General features: G+C 44.5%; 1 protein-coding gene across 1 annotated transcript in view; it reads left to right on the top strand.

Annotated features, from left to right (window-relative positions):
* otofa (otoferlin a) overlaps positions 1-12,213 on the top strand; it is an 81,845-nt gene that overhangs the window by 27,268 nt on the left and 42,364 nt on the right. The window contains exons 3-4 of the mRNA XM_056581652.1: positions 5,342-5,441; positions 8,060-8,253. Of these exons, the coding sequence (XP_056437627.1) occupies positions 5,342-5,441; positions 8,060-8,253 (294 nt within the window). The remainder of the gene's footprint in view (positions 1-5,341; positions 5,442-8,059; positions 8,254-12,213) is intronic.

Genomic DNA, 12,213 nt, shown 5'->3' with positions numbered 1-12,213 from the left:
CATACACACACTCCTCCTCATACACAACACTCCTCCTCCTCATACACAACACTCCTCCTCCTCATACACAACACTCCTCCTCATACACAACACTCCTCCTCCTCATACACAACACTCCTCCTCCTCATACACAACACTCCTCCTCCTCATACACAACACTCCTCCTCCTCATACACAACACTCCCTCTCCGCATACGACAACACTCCTCCTCCTCCATACACAACACCTCTCCTCCTCATACACACACTCCTCCTCCTCATACACAACACTCCTCCTCCTCATACACAACACTCCTCCTCCTCATACACAACACTTCTCCTGCTCATACACAACACTCCTCCTCATACACAACACTCCTCCTCCTCATACACAACACTCCTCCTCCTCATACACAACACTCCTCCTCCTCATACACAACACTCCTCCTCATACACAACACTCCTCCGTCCTCATACACAACACTCCTCCTCATACACACACGCCAGTCCTCCTCATAACAAGCACTCCTCCTCCTCCTCATACACACACTTCTCCTGCGCATACACAAGACGCCTCCTCATACACAAACACTCCTCCCTCATACACAACACGCCTCCCTCCGCATACACAACACCTCCTTCTCTCATACACACACTCGGTTGCCGCCTCCTCACTACACAACACTCCTCTCCTTCATACACAACAACTCCTCCGCCGTCATACACATCACGCCTCCCTTACTCATACACAACACTTCCTCCTCCTCATACACAACACTTCTCCCTGCTCAGACACACAAACTCCTCCTCATACACAACACGCCTCCTCCTATACACAACACTCCGCCTACCGCATACCACAACACTCCTCCTCCGCAGACACAACACTCACGCCGCATACATCCAACACTCTCGCGCCTCTCATACACAACAGCTCCTCCGCATACACACAACGACTCCGCCTCATACACAACACGCCTCTCCTCATACACAACACTCCCTACATCCTACACAACACTGCTCCCTCCTCATACACAACACTCCTCCTCCTCATACACAACACTCCTCCTCCTCATACACAACACTTCTACATGATCCTCAGTGAAGCACACACACCAAAAAATTGAAATGTAAGATTAATCCAGGATAAAATAATGAGAATAGAGAGAAGACAGAAAGGGAAGGGAGACGTTCAATTATATAGCGGATGAAAGTAAATGGTTTCATCAATATTGAATGTGGCCTTTTGAAGTGCTAAAATGTGAGCTAGAACACGATAGGCCCTGCCAGTTTCAATTATTCAGCAACTTGTAGCCCTGGTACAATAGCCATAAAGGACGGTTGAAGCCATTTGCTTTGCAGCCAGTGGTCCTATCCATCACCATGGATACCATGTGTTTGGTGAGAAGGAAGGAGGCTGGTGTGTTGTATAGAAGGGCGTGTGAATGGGGAATGCAGAGAGGAATTGGCCAACTGTGGGGAAATCCATAAACCATACAGTGACATGTTTTCATATCCTTGTATCCTGTAGTTGCAGTAGGGTTAGGGTTAGGGTCCCTTTGGGCACTACTATAGCTATGCATCTTGGAATAAGAGAACAAGCTTCTGGCAGAGGAGGAGCTCGCTCTGAGATAATAGTCTGCAGTACAAAGTTATGAGGGCTGTGCAATTTTTGTGGCTGTTGTTGCAGTATATCTGTTGGTTTTAGAGGGAAATAAGGACAGAGAGAAAGGAAGAGGGGGAGGGGCAGCAGGACTAAAGCGGGAGGAATGCAGTGACAAACAGCGATAAACAAGATACCTTTTTTAATTAACTTAAAGTAGCTTTATTTGAGCTTTTCTATAGGATAATGAATATACTTTCAGAATTGTTTGCCTTAATATTGTGTGCACACAAATGCAAATATTTATACAAAACATGTGCGGCCCTATTTTAACGTTCTGAAACACAAATGAGAAGTGCGGAACGGAAGTCGGAAGTCAATAATTGTAAATTATTGAATTAATTACTGCCTGGTAGAGGAGTTATGTCTATTACTAGTGTTATGACTTCATTTGTACAAGCAATTAGGTTTGTTGCTAATACAAATGCTCCTAAAAAATTAAGTGAGACTAGCTAGCAGTCTTTGTTCTACCATGAGCCAAGATCGGCATTATGCATATGTAAAATATTAGACCTATTTCTACACTGAAGGGTAAGGCGCCCTTGCCCTTCAGTTCTATTTTGGACTAGTTGTAGTTTTCTCAAGTCCTTTTTCGCTGCACTCGTCCAAACGGCAGGACAATAGTCAAGATGGGACAGAACCAGTGCCTGGTAACCTGGACCGCAGAGGTTGATGTTAAGAACCCCGCACATCTCCTGATTGCCGATAGCCCCCTCCACCTTTTCTTGGTTATGTTGTTTATGTGAGCAGACCATGACAGATGACTATCCATTGTGACACCAAGCAGCTTTGTTTCTTCCACCTGCTCAATTTGTATCCCGTTCATTGATAAATTGAGTTTTGGATTTAGTTGTCACATATATTGTGAGCCTAATACAATGCATTTTGTCTGTGAGATGTTTAAGACCATTCCGTTATTCTTGACCCAGTCTGATCATGAAATATTTGGCCTGTTAAGCCCTTTAAGACTGTAATGGTGATTAAGGGCTATAAAATAAAATTTAATTGAATTGATATTAGTTGCAACTCTTTATTCAGAGTTGCAGACAAATCTTCCTCAGTGGTAGCTGACTCATGTAATGTTATGTCGTCAGCATACATGGACTACTTGGCCCTGTTCAAGACCAATGGTAAGTCATTTGTAAAGATTTTTAACAGTAGCTGCCCAAGGCAGCTCCCTTGTGGTATTCCAGACTGTACTTATTCAGCATTAGAGAGACAACCATTAAAAAAACCTCTCTGTGATCTTCTGGATAAATAGCTCTCTATCCAGGTAACTGCAGAGGATGACAAACCGTAGCAAGACAGCTTCTCTAGCAATAGAAAGCTTCTCTAGCAATAAATATACATTGCTATGGACTGCATCATGTGTTACTTGTGTAGTTTGTGTGTGTTTAAACCGATGGGTGCACACATGCGCGCCCGCATTCATTCATTCTTTTAAACACTCATTCGCGGTAAAACAATATTTTCTCACAATCAAATACTCATTAATCCTAAAAGTAATGGGCTTCTACACGATGTCTGTGTCAAGAATATATGTGATTGCTGTACAGTGTTTGCGGATGAATTGTTATAAAAGTACAACTTCATACCCCTGTATCAGCTGTTCTTTCCCAAATAATTGAACCAACGTTATAATTCATCCTAAAATTAGATTTTGTTGTGGAAGGCTGGGATATAGCCTACTTTGCTCGAGTTTAGTATTGTTATTATTATTATTTTAACGCATGGCATAGCCTACTACAGTGTAAATTCATGCAGCCCCTATGGAAAAAATATGTTTCCACAATCCACATCATCATCATAGTATTTTAATTAGGCTAATCGTTTACATGTTTGTGCTGTGTATACCCATGGTGTGTAAGCTTATGTTGCAATTCCGACCTGCCATGGTATGTCAAAATAGCAACACCAACTGCGCTATTGTAGTTCACTTAGACCAGGTATTTTTCCGTCAGTTGCACAACTGCTTTATCGATCTGTGAGATAACACCATGTATCATTTGTGGCTCTGCTTTTCGCCAACACACCTCTCAGGGCGCAAGTGTAGTGGCGCGAGTTTGCTTCGGGGGAATATTAGCTTTGCGCAAACTAGCAACGATACATGCGTCGGTGTAGAAGGTAAATTACGCTGGGTGCAAGATAGGGCCCGTAATGTGTGCATTCCATTGTGTAGGTGTGTGTGTGTGTGTGTGTGACTGTGTGTGTGTATGAGTGTGTGTGTGTGTATGTGTGTGTGTGTGTTTGTGTGTGTGTGTGTGTATGGTGAGTGAGAGCTGGGTGTTTCCGTGTGTGTATGTGTGAATCTGTTTGGAAGTATCTGTTTGGGTGTGTGTGGTTTGTGTGCGTGTGTGGGTGTGTCTGTGAGATGCCCATAATGTCTAGATCATATTGGGGTGAGCTCATTCCCCTGCTCGTCGGTCAAACCCAATAAAACCTTGATGCTGCTGCTGAGGAACTCACACATTGTGAGTCATCGCCCCTGAGAGAGAGCGGGAGACAGTGAGAGAGAGCGAGACATCCACACACACACACACACACACACACACACACACACACACACACACACACACACACACACACACACACACACACACACACACACACACACACACACACACACACACACACACACACACACACACACACACACACACACACACTCTATTTGTTTCTTAACAAACATCTACTACACAGCATAGAGAGAGAGCATCTCTCTGCGAGAGAGAGAATGAGAGAGAGCCAAAGGGTGTCTGTGTGTGTGTGTGCAGGCCTATCCGTGTGTGTGTGTGAAAAGTGTGCGTATGTGTGTATGTGTTTGTGCGTGCGTGTGCGTGCGTGCGTGTGTGCGTGCGTGTGTGTGTATGCGTGTGTGTGCATGCATGCATGTGCGTGTGTGCATGCGGATACGTGTATGTGTGCGTGTGTGTGCTGGGAGAGGCAGCGGTCAGCCTCTCAGTCTGCTGCCCGGGGCTTCTCACTTCACACATCAGCTCACAGCCCTTCTCCATTGTCCACATACCAATTAAACCCAGCAGAAGACTAAACAAGAAAAAAAAAAAAAAAAAATGGACAAACGGACAAATGGGTGCCGGGTTGTGAGTGTTGTTTAGTCGATTTAGTGGAAGTTATTTTGCCTCTGGAGAGAAGATCAGCACCGTTGAGGAGGGGTTGGAGTTTCATCTTGTCGTTCTTCAGATGTGGAGATGTGTTTTAAATAAGTATGTGTGTGTGTGGTTCGTTGGGTGGCTGGGTGTGAGGATGGGTGTGTGTGTGTGGGTGTGGGTAAGGGGGATGTGTGTGTGAATAAATTGAAAATATTTTCAGGCCTGGATCAAACAGCAGTTCTGAATACTTGCGTTTGGCAACTGCATTAAAACGAGTTTACACAAAGTAAAGCGGTCTGCATACTGTTAAGTCTGTTGTCTCAGTAAATGTATACTAACTTTCTTTCTCTCTCATACTCAGTGGTGCCCATTACTAAGACCTTGTGTGGCTGTCTGTAGGGGTACTTTCTGTGTTTGGTTTGGGTTTTCTCTACGTATTGGACTCTATGGTTCATGGTAATCAAACATTCAAACTGAATGGAGATCAACATTTGACCGATTGAGTCCATCCCTGTATGGATGTCCGTTGACCTCTATTGACGTGATTGATTTGTAAGTCCTTCTTCTTCTGCTCTTACTTTGTGTTCAGACTGGTGGGAACCTTCCAGATGGTTCTGCAGAAAGTGGCACAGGACGGCCACCTGGAGCTGACTGAAACGCTGGTGGACGACAACAACACCGCCACCAAGGTGGGGTACTGCTCACTCACAGGGGCGTATGTGTGGGTGTGTGTGTGTGTGTGTGTGTGTGTTTATGTTAGTGTGTGTGTGTGTTAGTGTTTGTCTGTTTGTTTGTGTGTGTGTGTGTGTGTGTGTGTGTGTGTGTGTGTGTGTGTGTGTGTGTGTGTGTGTGTGTGTGTGTGTGTGTGTGTGTGTGTGTGTGTGTGTGTGTGTGTGGTTTGGGGGAGAAAAAATGCATGGGCTCCCATCTGCTCTGAGAAATGTCCCTCGCCGTGGAAACTGGCATTTAGTGGGAATTCATCAGAAATAATTGATGGTTGGTGTTGTGCTCTTCTTAATGACTTCCCTTTCCTTGTCCTAAGCAAAACAGTTACATATAACTCAAATTATAATTGGTCAGTTTGGTGCCAAACTCAAATATATTTCTATTTGGGGCAAGGATGTCTACATTCCCCTAGAATATCCTAATCAGATCATGAATTCATAAATGAAGATGTGCAATACCCCAGTACTGGATGTGGGGTCCTTACTCTTGCAGTGTGCTACATACATTACTTATTATTACAGTACCTATTATACGGCAGGGTACTTTAAAAGATTATCACTTGAAATTACAACAAGTGTGTTAAAAGGTTGGCACAAACACACAAATTAACGACCCAGAAACACAATCTGTACAAACACAAACAATCCTTCCTCAAGCTCCCATGTCCTCTCCCCTTCTTCTCCCTTATTATCTTAATGAGATTTTTACGATATCTATAGTATTTGGGGGGGGGGGGGGGGGGGTTGTTAACTGAGCCTTTTCCGCCTGAGGGGGGCGCGTCTACGCGCAACTCACTTGGAAGTGACGTTGTTGCTATAGTGACTTAGCGTACTCCATAGACAGCAAGGGGATTGGAGTAGGGACCAATTGATTGATGGGATGGAGATTGAAAGAGAGGTGGCAGAAAGAGAGAGAGAGAGAGAGAGAGAGAGAGAGAGAGAGAGAGAGAGAGAGAGAGAGAGAGAGGAGAGAGAGAGAGAGAGAGAGGAGAGAGAGAGAGAGAGAGAGAGAGAGGAGAGAGAGAGAGAGAGAGAGAGAGAGAGAGGAGAGAGAGAGAGAGAGGGAGACAGAGCGAGAGAGATGAGCAGATGAGGAAGAGATCAGAGAGATGAGAGAGACGAGAGAGAGAGAGAGAGAGAGAGAGAGAGATGGGAGAGTGAGAGGACGGAATGGAGAGAGTGCATATCCCCCCTCTTCCTCTGCTGCAGAGTGAGAGGTAGGAAGGGAGAGAGAGAGAGAGAGAGAGAGAGCGCGCGAGAGAGAGAGTATCTCCCTCTTCCTCTGCAGCAAAAAGAAGCGGTAGAAAGGGAGAGAGAGGAGGCTTATCCCCCCTTCTTGCTCTGCAGCAGGGGGTCTGAGAGGGAGAAAGTTATCAAGAAATAGAAAGAGAGAGGCGAAGGGGGAGGAAGAGAAAGCGAGATGAAGAAAGGCAGAAAGAGAGAGGACAGATAATGAGAGAGAAAGAGCGAGAGAAAGGAGTTAGTGGCACTTTATGTATGAATATATAGGTTTACAATAAGTATGATTATTGTTATACTAGGACCAAAGATTAATGTCCTGTATTATTTGATTTGGTTTAAAATAAAAGTGATGACTGAAAGGGCGAGATTGCGGGCACAAAGGGCCGAAATGGGTTTTCTCAGGAGGGTGGCTGGTGTCTCTCTTAGGGATAGGGGGAGAAGCTCAGCCATCCGTGAGGAACTCTGAGAAGAGCCGCTGCTCTAGGTGAGGAGGGGAGGAGGCCGGGGGAGACCCAGGACTAGGTGGAGAGATTTTATCTCAACACTGGCCTGGGACCGCAACATTGACCGACACTAAGCTGGTCAATGTTGCCCGGAAAGAGAAGTCTGGGTAACCTCTGCTGGAGCTGCTGCCCCCGCGAACCGACCCGGATAAGCGGTTTTCTAAGTAGCTATTTTGCTGCTAAAACAATGACTACGACTGCGATTAGACAGAGCTCGATAGTCTATTCTTATTTGGCATAGATAGAGAAAAAAACCATGGCAATCAAACTCCTCCTTTCTAAGTTCTTAATTTAATGGATGACACTGGATGGATACACACACACACACAGACACACACACACACACACACACACACACACACACACACACACACACACACACACACACACACACACACACACACACACCACACACACACACACACACACACACACACACACACACACACGCAGAAAATAGCCCTACCAACAGCCGTAGCAAAAGGACAGGAGCTTCACAAATGATTGATTATGTATTTTATCATGAATAGTCTCTAGGCTCTATAGCTCGCCCAGTTAATGAGCAATTAACCTTATCTGCTAAAGGGTGAGTGAAGCCCCTACAAAAAAAGTTTATTCCGATGGTTATGAGGTGGCAACTTTGGAATACTTTTCTTTTTAGCTGGTAGTGTTTTCTCAAGGGGGTTCATCTCAAGTGATTTTCCTTATAAAGAAAATTTGTAACAAATTGGCATTGATTGCTGTTGTTGAAGATCCTTTAAGACTCTGGGCCTGAAACGTTGGTTCATCTGATCATCCTCTAAATCAGTGTTCATGTCGTTGTTGTTATGGGAACAGACCAGCGTTACCATAGAGATCAAGTACCAGACGCTGGACGGCTCGGCGGGCATGTGGAGTGACGGGGAGTTCCTGGACGTCCCGGAGGACGGGACCTTCTCCTTCGAGACAGATAGCCTGCTGTCGGGCCAGAGCCACAGCTCTGGGATGTCCGCCAAGCGCTCCCTCCAGGGCTCCATCCCCACCTTCCGCAAGTGAGTGGAGACTTTTACATTCACATCCAGGGCAACGCTTTATCCAAAGCGACCTACAATAAGTACTTTCGTCGGAAGAAGGAGAAACGACAATATATCACTGTTGGTACAGTTAGGATGTTCATAGAAACAATCACTAGGTTCACCCATCCATATGCAACAAAGATAGCCAAAAACGATAGATAGATCTCATGTTGTCGTGACAACTGCACCTTGTCTTGTGTGTCTAGGGGGTTGGCCTCCTCTTTTTGTTATGTGCTTGCATCATGAATCCCCTCAGAATTGAATCAGAATAATTCAGATGAATAAAAACACACAGAGCAAATCTAGACATTATGTGTACAAAACATACAACATAACAACTCACTCGATCCCTAAAGTCATAACCAGGTAAAATGAATATTTATAGCAGCAAACCAATAAAAACAGCATAATACAAAACAACATAAAAATAGATACTGATTGAATCTGTAGTATATATTTATATATGTAGAACTTAAATGTAATATTATCTCCTGGCCCTTTTAGTCTCCATCCGTGTTCTTTGTGCTACATCAATATTTCGTCTTAGTTGTGCTGTTTCTTTTTTGAAAAAAATATTTTTTTCCATTCACCAATATTTAGTCTCGGTTGGGCTGTTCAATTGCTGCTGAATAAGGTGTGAAATATGCTGCTGAAAAATTGATTTTCAGTGAGATTCTGTCTTCTCAGCCAAAGCCATAGATCTGTCCTCATCTGTGAGTGTGTTGGTGTGTGTGTCTGTGTGTGTGTCTGTGTGTTGTGCAACACTGAGCCATTAAGAAAAAAACGAGTGAAAGTTAGGATATTTAAAGTTTCAGCGAGTATGAAAATAATAATAAAACAGATTTATGGTAGCACTTATAGTATAGTATAGCACAGTATAGTGGAGTTAGACCGGCTGCACCACACACACATAATCACACACACACACACACAGACAGACAGACAGACAGACAGACAGACAGACAGACAGACAGACAGACAGACAGACAGACAGACAGACAGACAGACAGACAGACAGACAGACAGACAGACAGACAGACAGACAGACAGACAGACAGACAGACAGACAGTGTGTATTTGCCTCTAAATATCACTCGTTTTGACATTTATTTGCAGTTCGTTAGTTGGTCCTCTGTGATATATTCTTTGGTAACTTAAGTGTTGTCAACATTAGCCTTAGTACCAGTGGGTGTTTGGAGCTGCCAAAAAGGAATTAAGAAACTCTCTCCCCCTCTCTCTATCTCTCTCTCTCTCTCTCTCTGTCTCTCTCTCTCTGTCTCTCTCTCTCTCTTCCTCTCCCCCTCTATTTCCCTACCTATCTATCGATCTATCTGTCTCTCCCTTTATCTCTCTGTATGTCCATCTCTCTTTCTCTCTTCCTTTCAACCTCTCTTTCTATCTATCTATTTTTATTTAAGGCTTTCTCCCCTCCCCCTCTCTCTCTCTCTTCCTCTCCCCCTCTATCTCCTATCTATCGAGCTATCTGGCTCTCCCTTTATCTCTCTATATGTCTATATCTCTTTCTCTCTTCCTTTCAATCTCTCTTTCTTTCTATCTATTTCTATCTAACGCTCTCCCCCCCCCCCTTCTCTCTCTCTCTCTCTCTCTCTCTCTCTCTCTCTCTCTCTCTCTCTCTCTCTCTCTCTCTCTCTCTCTCTCTCTCTCTCTCTCTCTCTCTCTGTCTCTCTCTCTGTCTCCCTCTCTCTCTCCCCCTCTCTCCCTCTCTCTTACTCTCTCTACCTCTCTCTCGTGCTCCCTCTGTTTTCAGTGAAGGGGATGTTTCACAGCTCATCTATCATAATGTTCCTGCAGATCAGTCACTCAGTGAACAGTTCTGTTTATCAAGAACAAATTGTCTTCTCATAGGTGGCCATTGTTCATATGATTTTAGGGGGAGAATCCTCCATGTCTATAAACATAATAAATAATATCGACAGGGCGTTTGTTTTTTACAACACGTTTCTCAAGTACGCTTTTGCACCCCTTGAGTGTGTGTGTTTGTGTGTGTGTGTGGGTTTGTGTGTGTATAGGTGTGTGTGTGTGTGTGTGTGTGTGTGTGTGTGTGTGTGTGTGTGTGTGTGTGTGTCTGTGTGTGTGTCTGTGTGTCAAATGTATATCACATTTAGCGTCATTTATTTTTGTTCTTGAGACTTGAGCTCTAACTGATTTGCAGAAATTCTGTTCAACGAAGTACAAGATATGTGGATCATCCTCTCTAGTTTGATGCTTCAGGTTTTTGATGCTCGATGTTGGACTGCTGCAGAGAGCACTAGTGGGGGATGAGGGCCGATGTGGGGGATGATGGGGTTTGTGACTTGGGTGGTGGGGGAGTTCCTACCACAGGGGTTCCCTAAGGCTTTATATCCAGGCTTGCCCCTCGCCGGTCCCCCCAAAGAACATCTACCTCTGGGTTGTACCGCAGCAGTGAGCTGAATCAATACATGGGGGGTAATTCCTACACTACAATAACAGCAGCCTTTGAAATGACTTATTATACGAACATTTATAACCAGACTCCCCGTATCAACATAACGTAACAAACTGAGACGTTGGCTATGTAACTTTTTTGCAGATTACAATTAGTGATTCATTCAAATGAGCCGGGGTGAGAGTGGTGAGCAGGGCCTTTGAATGAGTGTGTGGATGGTCATCAAGGGGAATTCTGAATAGTCTGCCTGCGTTTCATCTTTCAGGGCTTTGTCTCTGTTGAAACCGCGGCATAGACGTCATGGAGCAACGACAGCTGGCATCTACATTCAACCGCAGGGCCGGCAAGCTCTGCACTACGCTAGACACTATCTGCACCACACTGCTTCTCTTTGAGCCTCAAGATGTGGGGGGTGTGACAAAGCAGGCCTGCGCTCGTGTTAGAAGACACTATTTTGGGTAATGATTTGAATCAATGAGATGTTTTCTGTTGCTATCACAGGCGCAACTCCTGTTCCAGCTTGGTCAGTAAATCCTGTTCCAGCTGGGTCTTTACAACCCCTTCCAGTCCTGAGTCAAACACAAGCTGCGTACAGTTACTGTCAGCGGAGTCAAGGCTGACTGAAATTTATTCGATTTTCTGTGGATGACAAAAATTATAAATGCATCAAATACCAGCAATGAAGAAAAAGCTTTTTACTAAACCTCTTTGACCACAGCTCTTTGTTTTCACACTTTTGGTTGGCATAAAATTTAACAATTGCAGCTATTCCGCCAAGCCGCCCAGCTGAATAGCCTATTAGGTTGCATTGTTATGGCATAAGCTTTGGGAGGGACAGTTGGGTCGAGGATGCATGAGGGGGCAGAGAGGAGATGGAGAGGAAAAGAGGACCTGTTTCCCTAACATTGCATGCTGATTGAGCATGACACCATAATGGTGTTGGGGAGAGATTTGGGGATTATTTATTGTTGTTATTAGTTATTAGACTTTGCATCAGACTTTAGTTGTGCACACAAGGGGAGCAATTAGGAAAATGATCCGTCAATATCCCATGTTGGTCATTCATACCTGATCAAATACATCATGTATTTCAAAGAAAAAACAAAGCTTTATCTAGCAGAGAGTAATTGGGTTGCATGTGGCTCAGGAGGTAGAGTGGGTTGGCTGGTAATCGTAAGGTTGCAAGTACGATCCCCGTCTCCTCCTAGCTGATTGTCGAGGTGTATGTGAGCAAGACACCTCACCTGACTGCTCCTGACGAGTTGGCTGTCGCTTTGCATGACTGAATCCGCCGTGAATGTGTGCATGAATGGGTGAATGTTATGCAGTATTTTTTGTATGGCGCTTTTAGTGGCCACTGGCTAGAAAAGCTCTATCGAAATGCAGTCCATTTAACATGCGGTACTTCTGACTTTGAGGACAGAGTTAAAGACCTCATGAGAATGGGGCCATTGAACACACATCAGAACACACGTGGAGCTCATAATCGCACTAAAGGTTTATCTGTT

The sequence above is a fragment of the Gadus chalcogrammus genome, chromosome 21, assembly GCF_026213295.1.
Source record: "Gadus chalcogrammus isolate NIFS_2021 chromosome 21, NIFS_Gcha_1.0, whole genome shotgun sequence".
Taxonomy (NCBI): Eukaryota; Metazoa; Chordata; class Actinopteri; order Gadiformes; family Gadidae; genus Gadus; species Gadus chalcogrammus.
The sequence above is the reverse complement of the archived record's forward strand: the minus strand, read 5'-3'. Positions and strand labels throughout refer to the sequence as shown.